Source organism: Trichechus manatus, unplaced genomic scaffold (genome assembly GCF_000243295.1).
Source record: "Trichechus manatus latirostris isolate Lorelei unplaced genomic scaffold, TriManLat1.0 scaffold00054, whole genome shotgun sequence".
In the NCBI taxonomy this organism is placed as follows: Eukaryota; Metazoa; Chordata; class Mammalia; order Sirenia; family Trichechidae; genus Trichechus; species Trichechus manatus.
The window spans coordinates 4704367-4718593 of record NW_004443990.1 but is presented as its reverse complement, the minus strand read 5'-3'; the positions used below and the strand labels follow the sequence as shown (position 1 = coordinate 4718593).

The following is a 14227-nucleotide window of genomic DNA, read 5'->3' as shown; positions in this document are numbered from 1 at the left end:
GCCCCGGGCGGACTGAGCAGCTCAGCCTCGAAGAGCGGCTGGTCGATGAGCAGCCCCTCGCCGCGGCCGTCCCAGCGGATCGAGCGGTACCGGGGGCTGTTCACCAACCGCCACAGCTTGGCGGGAAAGTTATTAGGATTGATGGGGGTGGAGAGCAGCGCCTCCTCCATCGCCCCCGCCCAGGCCCTGGGCCTCGCCCCGCCGAGTCTGGCTCTCCCACCCCGTTCTCGATCCCCCCGGCCTTCGCTTTGCCCTGCCCCCTCCTGCCAGCGCCCGGCCGCCGCGGACTCGGGAACCGTTGGCGCACGAGCCCCGCCGCGCCTTCCAACACGGCCAATGGCGCCTCGAGTTCCCGCCTCGCGGCCTGGAAATGGCGTGAGCCGTCCCTCCCCCTCCGCGCGGCCGGCGCGCACCCAGAAGGCCTGCAGAAGGCCTGCGGGCCGGGGGCCGCCCACCCCTGCGACGCCCATGCCCAGTGGAGCAGCGTGGGACTCGGAAAAGAAAGTCACAGGCCCCTGGCATCCTAAAACCACCAGCCTTGGGGTTGGGAATTGCTGCCCGCCAGGTACTTTTGAGTCCTGCAAAGAAATAAGTCCAGTTATGCACCATGGAATACTCGGATTCTTGTATTTCTGCACAACCAGCGTGTGGGGATTTAGAATTCAGAAAGTATATATGCGTTAGGCAACATAAACCAAGGCATTCTCCAGAACAAAGAGCCTACCTGACTCTACAGTCTTTACTAACAGTTCAACCGCTCAAGTCTCTCTGAATAAAAACGGGGTGGTGGTGCAATGTCTCCAGTAAACAAATTCACCTTTTGGGCAGTAGCATTTTATATACTTTTAAAGGCACTCTTTTAAGCCAATATTTTGCTCAGGGCAATTTACTCAACTTTTGGGCATTCAGCATGAGAAATGAGGCACCTATGAGGAGAGAATCAAGAGAAAATAAGTACAATCCTGTGTGCTTGCTTAACCAGCTAGTGAAATTTTAGACACTGAAGAGAAATAAAACTCAAAAGAGATGGGAAAGAACTCTATAGTATCCATAAGGATAAATCCCTATCCAGTTAGTAAGTAAAAGTATAGGAGCTGTGCTGATAGAGGGATCCATTTTTTTTAAAAAAGGCGATTTTTGACAGGAAGGGGTATAATGTTTTAGTCCCTTCTCATGGTCAAAGGAAAAACAACTATTTTTTCTGAGAAATTAAAATGAATAAAAAGACCCAACAAAGCAGCACTAATATAGAGATTTTATTTAAATTGTATCGAGTTTTTACAGCACATTGCATGTTTGTCACAACGCAACTGCACAGTTTGGATTTTTGGCCACATCATGTCACTTACACCCACAAGAGCTCTGAAAGGAGTATTTGATGAAAACATCTGAGCCAAGAGCCCAGAGTCTCTCTCCAAGGCCATGCAGTTTGTTCACTGATGGGATAGTCCCTCAAAACAGCCACGCAAAGCAGGCAGATACAGTCTCCCCAAATGTTACCAATCTTTCTTCCCTTGAAAATGGGCAGTGAAGAGCAATGAAAGTCAAGTTAATTTAAAAGCCACTCACAACTGGCAGTAAATTTGAATGATTGAGAGAATGCTTAGACAAATTTTATGTATCAGAGACAAGGAATAGTTTGTTACTTTTTCACTGATCTCAGGAATTTCCCAAACACAAAATCGCCATTATTCAACTTCATCTAAACGAAAAAAAAGTTCTGCTTGGCTGACCTAAATACGCCAAAACTTTTTAGGTTACATCCACGGCAAGTATAAAAGAAGCACAGATGCTTCTCTGTAGGACTGAAGAAAAAGGTCAGGACAAATACCAATTCTTGTTCTAAATGCAGATCCTAGTTATTTTCAAATGAACAATTTTTTTCTTTCTAGAAAGTAACAAGCAAGTAGCAATTAAATGACTACCATAGTTTTAAAACTGAATAAGCCTAAATGTAATTTACCTTTTATACACCAACAAAGAAAATGTATAAAGGAATTCCTAGTGGTTTCATTACAGGCCAAGGAGACTGTATCTGTCCCAACCACAGTACATGGCTATATCACTGTATCTTTTGGTTAAGTGCCACTGGTACACATTAAGATGGAAAAAAAAAAAAAAAAAAAAAGTTTGGCCCAAATGGACACATTTTCTCTCCCAATTTTGGTATCAATGCTTTATTCTCTTCTGTTTGGGTTCCATTGTTAAGTGCACAGAAATAGACAGCAGCATTTGTACTGAAACCCTCACATACCAAACAGCATATTCCAGGAGGTAAAAAATAAACGCTAAATTCTACCCTCAAGGTATCAAGTGTTCAGGATACGAAGCAGTGTAACCCACAGGAGGCAGCAGCCAAGGGAAAGACAACATGGGGGAAGTGGGTGATGGGACAAAACAAAACCAAAAAAAGTTTTATTTTCATGCCAGGAGAGGATCAAGGTGTAGCTCCTGTGTTAGCACCAGGACAACTAGGAAAAGTCTGGTGCAAAGGGTAGGGCACAACTCAGCAGATACTTCAGAAGGATCATTTTTGCTTTTCCCCTTTCATCATTCTTCACAGTACATACCTCAAGGGCTGCCACTGAGTAAGACTACAGCCTTCACAGCTCAAAATAACTGATTTTCGCCAGGACTGGACATCAGCAGAGCTTTCTTCTGCTCCCAAAAATATCTTACTCCCTAGAACTGTCCCCCTAAACTGAATATTCACTGATGCTGGCCAATGACCCAAGTGAAAAATACACCGAAACCTCCACTTGCTGAACCAGTCTTTAAACCAAACTCCACAGAAAGACAGAACTAATGCAACTAGAGGGAGTGCCTCTAAAGACTGAGCCTTCATGCACAGACACAGAGCACAGAGGTGCAGGGTATAGTTCATCTCAAATAGGATAGGAATCCCTATCTTATATACTATAATCTGCTTTTTTCAAGGTGTAGGAGAGATGGGGCTGGTTATCACTTGGAGTTTGGTTATACATATGCCTTTCTATTGCTGTTTGGGGCACTTTGCACCAGGAAGTATCTATGAAATCATTATCTTGTGAGCTCCAGGAGAAAGAAGATGGAGTCACCAACTCAACGTTAGGCTTCCATACTCCGAGTCTGGATCAGGACCATTACCCCCAAGGTAAGGGTCTCAGTAGAGGACCTCTTGCCAAGCTGGAATTCCTCTGCTCCAGTCTCATGGTACCAAGGAGGATTTCTCAAGACGGCATCTTTGAGCTCTGTAATTTCATGAGCCACACCAAGAAACCTTCAAAACTACACCTGAAGCAGATCCTCCCTTCAAACCTGCTAAAATTGGACAGGTCATCTCCTCTGGCATTCAGCTGGAAGCTGTAGCAATGGGTTTCTTCAGATGTTGGCTCATGAGTTCCCTGGCACGAGATACTTGGATGTGTTCATAACATGAGTTACAGACAAGAACTGGGTCATAGAGTTGTTGATCAGGAATGGGCAGCTTCAGGTGGCAGCATCCAGCACAAAATACATTCCCACAATTTCTGCCAAAGCACAAAAAGGGAAGAGTTCATCAGAAATGCCAATATACTGAGAATAAATGATAGTCTGAAAGGCCTTACATAGGTAAATGAAAAGTAGAGAGAAAACAAAAAATATTTCCTATAAACATATCTCTATTTTCAGACTAATTCAGAAGTATATACATAAATGTACTGCCCTGCTTTATGAGCAATACTGAATCATACAAAACACCTTCTTACCTGCAATGGTGTCTTCGTTTGGCCAACCAGAATTCACAGTCACAGTTATAGCAATGTGATGCCATATGGTCTGGAACCCAGCGAGTCACCTGATAGAAGGCACAAGAAAAATTCCAGGTTTTTGTCAACAGAGTGGAAGAGTAACATTACAACAAGGAAAGCATCCCAGGAGAAACTGACAAGGCCTGTCTTTATAACTGACCACCACTTGCCTACACAGAAGACACTCATCTGTGGAAGAGCTCAGTCGACAGCACATCATTCATCTCCAAGAAATATGATTACTCCCTGGCTTACATGAGTACAGTGCCCACCACATATTTGCCTGGACATACCTCAGTTTCTTTTTTATCAACAGGTTCCCAGCTTGCTTCTGAAAGGCAGTCTTCACTGTGATCAGAGCCAAAATCCTCTGTATCACTGCCATCTGACTCCTTCAAACACGTCTAAAGAAAAGGCAAAGGCATCAACATCATCTTCATCATCACTAACGTTTATTGTTTACTATGTGTCAAGTACTCTTCTAAGTGCATTACGTACGTGAACTTACTCCTCACAACAATCTTATGATGTATACTATTATTATCCCCATTTTACAAAGGATGAAACTAAGGCATAGAGAGGGTTAAGAACTGGTAAGTAACAAAGCTGGGATTTGAACCTAATATTCTGGGCTTTAGAGCCATGCTTTTAACCAATATGCTATACCACTGTGTAGTAAGAATAACCCACTCACTACAATTTAAACCACAGGTCAGCAAACTATGGCCTGTGGGCCAAATCTGGCCCATTGTCTATTTTTGTAAATCAAGCTTTATTGGAATACAGCTACACTCGTTCATTTACATATTATCTACAGCTGTTTTTGTCCTGAAACAGTAGAGCTGAGTAGTTGCTACAGAGACCGTACGGCCCACACAGCCTAAAATATTTACTATCTGGCCCTTTACAGAAAAAATTTGCCAACCCCTGTTCTAAATAATCACCCTGGATAAGAAGTTAAGAAGTTTTTAACCCTGCCCAGTCTACCAGCAGAGAAGTGGGCAGCGGGCAAACGAAAAGTGCCTTCACAGGAAAGGATGTGTAGACAATAAGATATGACAGGGAAGAAGCTGGCTTGGTGCCAGCTGAGGCCTCCTGACACAGCAGAGCCTAGACGGTCCTCGTCATCTCTCACCCTGGATTATTCCAAAATGTCCTTCTCAGGCTCCCAACCTGGGTCTCAACTACTTGGCCCATTTGACACACTATTGCTAGAGTAATATTCTTAAAATACAAATCTGATCATGTTACTCTGTGCAACAAAATGTTATTGCCTGACAGTAAAATCTAAACAAGAAGGGCACTCAAGACCCTTCATAGTTGACTCTTCCAATCCCTATCTGCTTCTTCAATATCACCTCCCAACACACTACTCAACCCCTCACTAGCGGTCCCAGCACAAATGTGGGTGCGTGCATACACGCACGCACACACGCACGCACACACCTTTGTTCGAGCCATACCATTGCAGTACCTATTGACTCCATGCTTCCGCAAATGGTATTTTCTTCTCACTGACCACTTAGCTATATATCACATATTCTCCAGCACTCAGGTCAAGCATTATCTTCTCAGGAAGGTCTTTCCTGACCCAACCCCCATACTGCCCCAGCAGCCTAATACTTTGCCTCCCTCGATCTAACACTTAACATCATTCTAATTGTGTGTCTCTTCCACTAGACTGTGAGCTCCCTGAGGGCAGGGAATGTCTTTTATCCTATAGCCGAGCACCTAACTCAGTGGCACACAGTAGACACCCAATGAATGAATGTTGATGAATGGAAGGCTGGATGGATAGAATGAATGGATGGATGGATGGCAGTAGGTGAATACTTACAAAATCATCCTCATAGTCCATGGGGGGCTCTGCTGGAGGGGCACAGCAATGACGGATATCCAGCCTCATCTGAAGCTCACGCACCTGTCGGCGTAGCTGTTCCACCTCTTGCTTGTACCCTGCTTCAATCTGTCGTAATCTATGCTGGATCACATCCGTGGGAAAGGGGAGTCCATCATCATCCAGATACAGAGGAGGCACTGGAGAAGGGCAGCTCAGTGGAACAGACTTTGTACTGGAGACCTGCTTTGGGTGACCAGACAACCACATCCGGTTTTTTCCTCCTGGGCCAGTACAGTGTCCATTGGAATGACTAGAACAGACAGGTGACCTCACACCTTCTCGCTGAGCCCACTGGCCCCCAAAGCAGGGCCCCATTGCCCGCATCTGCTTGCTGCTTGACCTCTTGCTACAACAGCCATAGGAAAGCAGCCGCCGAGAGGTGGTCTCCCCACTTGGGAATGAAGTCACCATACCTTGGAAGCTGTCCCAGTTGGACCCTAGAAAAGAGAACTCGCTGATCTGGCTCTGAGAAATTGTCTTTCGGGCCAATTCCAATGGCATTTTCCCAAAGCGAGGATTTTCCAATAATTGCCCATTCCTACTAGTTCCTCTTTTGCCAGCGTCTTCCTCCCCATGAATCAGATCTGGCACAGAACTAGGGTGTTCCTGGTGGGAGACACTTGCCACAGACCCTGGGGGATCTTGGCTGAGGAAGCCAGGGCTTGGGTCTGGAGGAGATTGGCAGGCAGCACTCTGTGGGCTGCCAAGGGCGCCCAGACTGGGATTCGAAACACAACTGGAGGGCACACCAAGTACAGAGTCTAGCTGGGTCTGCTGGAGGGAGGCTGCAAGAGAGTTCTGGGAAGACTCAGGAAAATCGCAAATTCCATCACACGTGCCGAAAATGACCTTAGAGAGTGCAACGACAGTATCTTTTTCAGGAAAATGTTCAGATGGCTCCTCCACTATGCCATCTAAAGTCCTACTCAGCTCATCCTGGGCAGGAGGGTCTGGAGCTGGTGGCTTAGTCTCTTCCAGGACTTTGATCTCAGGATCAGAAGTGTTGCCCTTCACTTCCTGGGGCACTGCGGTATTAAGCAGTTTGTAACTTGGAGAACAGCTTTTGTGGCTCTTGAAAGGTTTATTGCTCAAGTAGTCTTTCTTGCTGCTGGACGGAGGGGGAGGAAGACCCATTTCTCCTACAGTCAGCTGAGGACCTCCTGCCCCAGATTCCACGAAGGTTGTCTCTGATCCTTCAGGATTGCTGTGCCAGGGCTCCAGGCCTACTCTGACCTCCTGACAGTGGTTATTCAGGTTAGGGTCACTGGATGTGCGAGTCAAGGGGCTGCTAGTGTCACAGGCAGAAAGAAGATCATCCATGGATCTGGTTTTAGGCAATCTGGAATGACAAACAAAACATCTCCACGTCAGGAAATGGGAGCCACCTCCAGTATAAGGAACTAGGTACCAGAGCAATATCAAAGCTAGAGTTCACAAGAAATAATCACATTTAAAATTACAAATAATCCATGTCACTGAAAGTCTAAAAGATGCAGAATATGGACTCTGTCCTCAGCTTTTATCAGTTCTCACCCTACACAATCTCCCTAGGCACTTTCAATCACTTCCATGGTTGAATTAAGTGGACCAGCAAGGTTCAGTACGTAGTATACATCAGGAGTGCTTATGGATTTTCTAGACATACAGATAAGCAGGACCCATCCAGGACCTACTGAGTCAAAATGGCCAGGAGTGAAGCCCAGGCATCTGTGTTTTTAAAAAGTATCACAACTGATTTTTGTGTGTTACTTTTTATTATGGAAACTTTCAAACATAAAAAAGAAGTAAAGGGAAGAGTATAAAGAACTTCCAAGTACCCTTCACCTAGATTCAACAAGATCAACATTTTGTCATCCTCCTCTGCTGATTCCAATGTGCACCAAAGGTTTAGTCAATAATCCCAGCGGCATTTAGAATAAGAAGAGAGCTCATCCAACTAGGGTGGTCAGGGAAGGTTGTACAGAGGGGTGGCATTTGAGCTGGGCCTAGAAGAATGTGTTAGACTTCAATGGCTGAAGAGGACGGAAGACAGGATATTTTAGATCTAGGGAAAGGTAGAACCAAAGGTAAGTCAGGCCCACTTTTAGAAAAACCATTTCCCTAAACATTTTTATACCACTTATTCTTCCAAATCCAGTTCTCCATCTTGACTTACCTATAGCACATCTCCTGCTGTCAACTAATAACTTCAGTCCCAACCTGCCTGTATCTCCTCTTTCTCCCTAAACTGGCTGTTCTTATCAACTTTTCTATGTATACCAGTACTACTAATACTCGCCAAGTCTCTAAGCTCTAAAACTTGGAACCTGTCTTTGATCCATCCCTATCTTTACCCCTACCCTCCAACATTCAATCAGTTCCATAGCCTGCTAATGACTTCTCCACAACATCTTTGAATTTAATCTTTCCCCTTTTCCAATTCCCCTAGTTGGTCTCTGTGCCTCCAAAACCCACCCTGCTCACCGATTAGTTCTCCAAAAATCCCACTGTCACCAGGTCATAATGACTTCCTAGAACTGACCTATTCTTGACAACTGAATCAAAATAAACATCTCAGGGTAATGTGTAAAGCTCTTGATGAACTAGCCTACATCTATTTCTTTTTATTCCCCTATATATCCCTTTCCAAACCTTTGCCGGCTCTAGCAAGATTATTTATTTTATTGTCTCTCATGTATGCAATTCCTTGGGACCCCTCTCCAATAACGTTGTTCCCCAGCTCATAATTCCCTTTATCCTGTTCATTGGTTTTTCCATTTAAACAGTTACCAAAGCACCGACTGTGTGCCAGGCCCTAAGCCACATACTAGGGACCCAAAAAAGCCATGGTTCCTGCTTGATACCTCATGAAAACTTCTCTCAGTAAAACATCCACCAAATTACCCTTTTATTTCTCATTCCTCTAATCATCCTTGAAGTATACACATTCTTATTTGCTTAAGATTCTGACTTAGAATTGTTCTCTGGTTGTTCTGTGCCTTATCTTCTAGCTTACAAGTATCTTGAAAGCAGGCCAATATCCTTTTATTTCTTTGGTAGAGCCCACAAAGCCTAATGCAGGACTAGGCAACATGTAGGTATTAAAGAAACATTTACTGAATTTAAAAGTTAGATACTAATTTAAGACAATTATTATTAACTAGCTCACAGACCTTATTGATTTTGATAAGTTATGGCCCCTTTCCCTGGAAAAGTAAGCATAGGAACCTATACTCAAATTATGCATAGTGTGCAAAGGGGGGAAATTCACAGAACTCCTGAAGCCTATCCAAGGCCCTAACAACGGACCCAACTTAAAAGACCCTAAAACCTATAATTTAGGGTGTTGGGTTTTTTCTTTTCCTTTATAACATTAGCCAATAGTGTAAGTTTATATTTTAAGTAAAAAAAACCTTCAGACAACAAACAAATACCAAAATTTGAAATGTACATATCCCCTGAACCAGCATTTTCATTTCTAGGAATTTATCTGACAGAAATACTAGCACAAATGCAAAGATACATCTATAAATGATATTCACTAAAGCACTCCCTGTAATGATAAAAAAAAAAAAAAAAAGGAAATCACCTAAATGACCAACATGAAGTTGGTTATATAAATTATGATTCACTCTAACTTTGCAATACTATGCAGTCATTAAACACAATAAGGTTTGACCCAGCAATTCCACTCCTAGGTATATACCCCAAAGAATTGAAAGCAGGGATGCAAACGTACTCGTACACCAACGTTCACTGCAGTGTTATTCACAATAGCCAAAAGGTAGAAACAATCCAAGTGTCCATCAACAGAGGAATAGACAAATAAAATTTAGCATGTACACACAATGAAATATTATTCAGCTATTTTTAAAAAAATGAAATTCTAATACATGTAACCAAATGAATGAACCTTGAAAACATTATGCTAAGTGAAATAAGCCAGACACACAAGGAAAAATATTGTATGATCCCATTTATATGAAATACCTAGAATAGGCAAAAGCATGGAGACAGAAAGTAGATTAGAAGTTACCAGGGTCTTGGGGGAGGGATGGAAGGAGAGTTATTGCCTAACAGACACAGAGTTTCTGTATGGGGCAATAAAAAGTTTGGAAATAGATGGTAGTGATGGTTGTACAACATTGTGAATACAATTAATGTCACTGAATTGTACACTTAAAAATGGTTAAAATGGCAAAACTTTATGTTATATATATTTTACCATACACAAAAAAATAGTAAGATAGCTTTAAGTGTGCTGTCATATGATGACAGGCATAACACAAAGTAAAAAAAAAACAAAACCAATATTCAGAGCAGTATGTAAAATGATTGTGTTCTTGTTTTTAAAAAAATGTTTCTAAAAATAAGTGCATGGACTATTTATCTATGCGGAGATAAACATCTGGAAGGACATGCACCAACGCGTTAACAGTGGACATCTTATGGGGACTAGAATCAAGGAGGAAGATCTTGCATTTTCTACTTTTATATTGTTGTATAAGTTTCATATTATACTGTTTGCAATGTTTTATTTTTAATAAGGAACATTCTTTAATCAACTTATAATTTAACCAACTCACTTCTTGCTCTCCCCAAAATATCTCCACGTAAATAATCATCCAAGGAGATAATTTTAATGTTTATGCCTCTCTTTAAGTTCTGGCATCTTCTAGGGGGGCAACGTAAAGGCCATCCCCCTTCTGGGAACCCTGAGAGTCAGATGCTTCTGGAAGCTAATGCTGGCCAAAGTAAATGTTGCTACTAAGATAGCAAGATTCAATCAATGAACAAAAATCAAGACCATTCCCACAAATCTTCCTGATACAGTCCTTTCTGTTTCATTCTCCTCTACGCTGTTTGGGTATGTCACACAGCGTGATAGCAGCTCCAGGAAAGAAGGTAACCAATCTTATCTTAACAGAGGACCTTGAAAATAACACAGAGTGCACCCCATACTAACTACATGACCTGGACCAAGTTTCTCCTTCAACTGACTCAGGAAGTTGCTTTTAAATATCCCATAAAAGAAAGAGAACGACATTTATGCAAGATATGAAGCAGTTACTGCCCTCCTGGTTGGGGAAGGAGGAAGAAGAGGGGCTTTTCTTACCTGTCTAGAGAGTGGCCAGAGAACTCCTGGCTCTGAGTCACCGGGGAAAGGTAAAGATCCATGTTTTCCTCCCCAAGCGTGCATGGAGATGAAGCTGGCAGATAAACAGCTGTCCAGAGGTGCAGGGCCCGAACGTGACATACAGGATGCAGTACCTAGGGAAGCAGCCCAGCACTAGTGTTTTGTGAGATGTTGCATTCCCCCCACTGACTCAGCCTGTCCTTCCTGGAGGTTTCCAAGCAGCATTGACAGGGTAAGGGCTCAACTTACCATGTCTGAGCCGGGCGTGTAGAGGAAGTTATGGAAGTTCTTATTGCCAGCTCGCAGGAGAGCCCACACAGAGCAGGTCCGCTTGTAAATGTTGCGCTTCTCTCGCTCACAGGGGTTGTTGGCCAGGAACGTGCCATAGAGGCAGGAGTACGTGTGCTGAACCAGTTTTACCTGCAGGGCCAAGATTGTTGCACCCTGGGGCCTCGGGCCAACATCCCCCATCACCTTGATCACAGGCTTTAGGACTTACCAGGAATGCTTCATTAAACTCAAATAGGCAGGGGAACTGCTTGAGCAACTGATGAACAGAATCGAGCCACTGGAGGAACACAGGGCACTGTTCGTTTTGGTCCTCCGCATTCTCCTGGTGGCCACAGCGATCTCCAAACTTATGCCCAAAATCCAGCCAGTCAGACTCCACTAACACTTGGAAGCCCTGCAAAGGAGAAACAGTCCAAGCATTGGGCCTCTCTGGAAAGGCTGGTGTGCTGTGCCCCAGGGGACCTCCCAAAGCAGGGAGCCAGCAACAAAGAACAGGACTCATCTTACCTAGAGGAGGACTGAAAGCCATCAATATCCTCTACTGAAAGATCCCTAAGGCAGAGCTAGAGGGCCCACCACCCCACCACCCCCACTCCCTCTGCTCTTCCCAAGCCAATCCCTCTCAATACCTCCAACGTCCTGTAATACGGGTCCAGTAGTATCTTGGCCAGGGCTACAATCTGTGGCGTCCGGTCCCAGCCATCCGAACAGTGTACCAGCACAGGCCTGCCTTCCCGGTCTACCGTATTAGCCACCAGTACAGCTGCCTTTAGCATTACCGACAAGTGCTGCAGCCATTTGGTGCTCTCCAGTGCCGACAACCAGCTACGCAGAAGCAGAATCAAGTCTCACTAAGGGCACTGAGGCTGTAACAGTCTCTCCACCACCCCATGGCCAGCTGCACCAAACAAAACCCCTAGTGAAGCTAAGAGACCGAACCCTAGCAGGAAGGTAGGGAAGACAGGACCTGGAGTGGGTAAGAGCCTCCTGGGATGGAGAGAGGAACTGGGAAGCAACTGGGTGAAGGGCACAAGGGTATACACATTCACCCACTTTCCCTCCCAGTTCTCTGTGTTCTTTGAGTAGGACACGTGGTCCAAACAAAAGGAATCCAATGTCCTGTGATTGTGCCAAAGTGACTGCTGAGAAGTGGAAGAAGTGTTACTGGGGCTGGCCCACTACACCCAACTCCGCCCAGCCTTCAGGTCTCCTGTACCTCCAAATCTTCCTGTTTCCCCATCTCATTGTCCAAGAACATAAGGGATGAGATTAGAGGGAGGCTGGAATGAGAGCAGGGAACACTTACTTGCTGGGATCTGGCATCTGGCTACACACAGCCCGGAGGTACTGGAAACTATTCCGGATGGCATGGATGTTGGCCATGCCCATGAACACGACCTCACAGTTGGGATAGTACTCTGTATACGGAAGAAAGGAAAGTGGAGCATTAGAGCATGTCCCGGAAATAGGCATCCAGGACAAGATCGGTACCAGTGGGCGAAGCTTCCCTGGCAGGACAGAATGCTTCCAGGTGGAAACTACATAGACTCTTGAAATCTGAATAACCCTTTTATCTCTGGATGCTCCAGTGCCATATACCAGTAGTAGTAATAATATTAACAACAGATGATAATAATAATACTACTAATAATGACAATATATAGTAAATTCTAAATAAATAGCTGCTTTATACCAATAATTATATATATGAAATCTCTCATCTTCCCAACAACTTTGAAGGTACATATTATTCCCATTTTACACACAAGAAAATAAAGCTTAAACAGATTAAGCAATTAATACACAGTCATAGCTAATAAGTGGCAGAGTTCTGATTCCATTTGTTCAGCTCTTTCCATGGTGAAAGCTGTCCCCTACCCCCTCCTCTCTAAAGCCACCCAGAGCACAGAGGCTTTGAGATGACAGAAATACCTTCACATTCACAACCTCCACCCTTGGCCCGGTTGGCCACTGCCGCCGTGTAGGAGCGAGCGTCCAGGATCAGCAGCTTCTGGGGAGCCGTTGAGCTTTCCACCCCAGAGCATGCAGTCAGGGAGGAATCTAAATAGACAGCAGGGAGAAGACCCTGGGTCAGCCAGCTGCACCGGCCCAGCGGTACTCCCTCTCAGGACTAGAGACCCCTCACACCCCATAGCCTCCCAAAGGGCAGGGACCCAGGCCTTCTTCCCTTCCTCTCACTGGGGGCACTCTTAGGAACCAAGGCAGCTAAAGTCTGCTCCCAGGGGCCAGCACTACCCACATCTTACCAAAGTCAGTGTCACACGCCTCACTCGCATCACTATTCCCAGTACTGGACGAGCTCCCAGTGGCCCTAGTCCCCGGGTCCAGGGCACAGGCTTTGGCGATGGACGTGACGAGGTACTCATCATCAGCATTGCGCCAGCCCCACCAACTGATCTCCGGCTGGCTGCAGCGGGCAATGGCGGCCCCGTTGCGCAGGTGTCTGACAAAACAGGGGAAACTTTCAAGCCCTTGACAGTCACAGTCCCCAGAGGACTACTGCAGAGAGATCTTAGGGGGCAGACCAAGGCCTCCAGAGCAGCAGGGGCCACTAGTCCATCCAGGCCAGGATAACGACAACCAGAAGCTCTTAATATCTCTAGAAAGCTTTACAGTTGAGAAAGCGCTTTCACATACATTTTCTCAAATGGGCTCTGTATTCCCAAGGTGACCTTGACTCATCAAATCCGCACAGCACCTGCTCCAGCTACAGACACCCAGCAGGAGAACAGGGCCTGAGCCAAGGGCATGAACAAGTCCAAACCTCAGTTACTACCTGTCTCACTCTATTTTGGCTACAGTGTTCTAGGGCAGGAGTCAACAAACTTTTTCAGTAAAGAACCAGGTAGTGAATTTTAGGACCAGACATTAAAAATTTTAGTCAACTTTTGTGGGCTACATCCAGTCTCGGTCATATATTCTTCTTTGTTTTTTGTTTGTTTTGTTTTTCTAATCCTTTAAAAACATAAAAACCATTCATAGCTCACATGCTGTACATAAACAGGCTGCAGGCTGGATTTGGCCCTGGGACCATAGTTTACCAGCAAACACACACACACACACACACACACACACACAGACAGACAGACAGACAGACACACACACACACACACACACACACACACAGTC

At 44.9% G+C, this 14227-nt stretch overlaps 2 protein-coding genes across 3 annotated transcripts in view; both read right to left on the bottom strand.

The window, feature by feature from the left end:
* HSF5 (heat shock transcription factor 5) overlaps positions 1 to 470 on the bottom strand; it is a 51481-nt gene extending 51011 nt beyond the window's left edge. The window contains 2 exon segments of the mRNA XM_023732838.1: positions 1 to 2; positions 5 to 470. The exon segment at positions 1 to 2 is cut by the window's left edge and continues 346 nt beyond it. Coding sequence (XP_023588606.1) covers positions 1 to 2; positions 5 to 470 — 468 coding nt within the window.
* A 769-nt stretch (positions 471 to 1239) lies between these two features.
* MTMR4 (myotubularin related protein 4) overlaps positions 1240 to 14227 on the bottom strand; it is a 22361-nt gene continuing 9373 nt past the window's right edge. For both annotated transcript variants that reach the window (XM_023732722.1, XM_023732721.1), the window contains 11 exons: positions 13345 to 13541; positions 13010 to 13138; positions 12384 to 12495; positions 11707 to 11902; positions 11286 to 11471; positions 11036 to 11206; positions 10766 to 10920; positions 5608 to 7009; positions 4064 to 4174; positions 3729 to 3817; positions 1240 to 3509 (listed from right to left, as the gene is read on the bottom strand). In XM_023732722.1, the coding sequence (XP_023588490.1) occupies positions 3332 to 3509; positions 3729 to 3817; positions 4064 to 4174; positions 5608 to 7009; positions 10766 to 10920; positions 11036 to 11206; positions 11286 to 11471; positions 11707 to 11902; positions 12384 to 12495; positions 13010 to 13138; positions 13345 to 13541 (2926 nt within the window). In that variant the 3' untranslated portion in view covers positions 1240 to 3331. The remainder of the gene's footprint in view (positions 3510 to 3728; positions 3818 to 4063; positions 4175 to 5607; positions 7010 to 10765; positions 10921 to 11035; positions 11207 to 11285; positions 11472 to 11706; positions 11903 to 12383; positions 12496 to 13009; positions 13139 to 13344; positions 13542 to 14227) is intronic.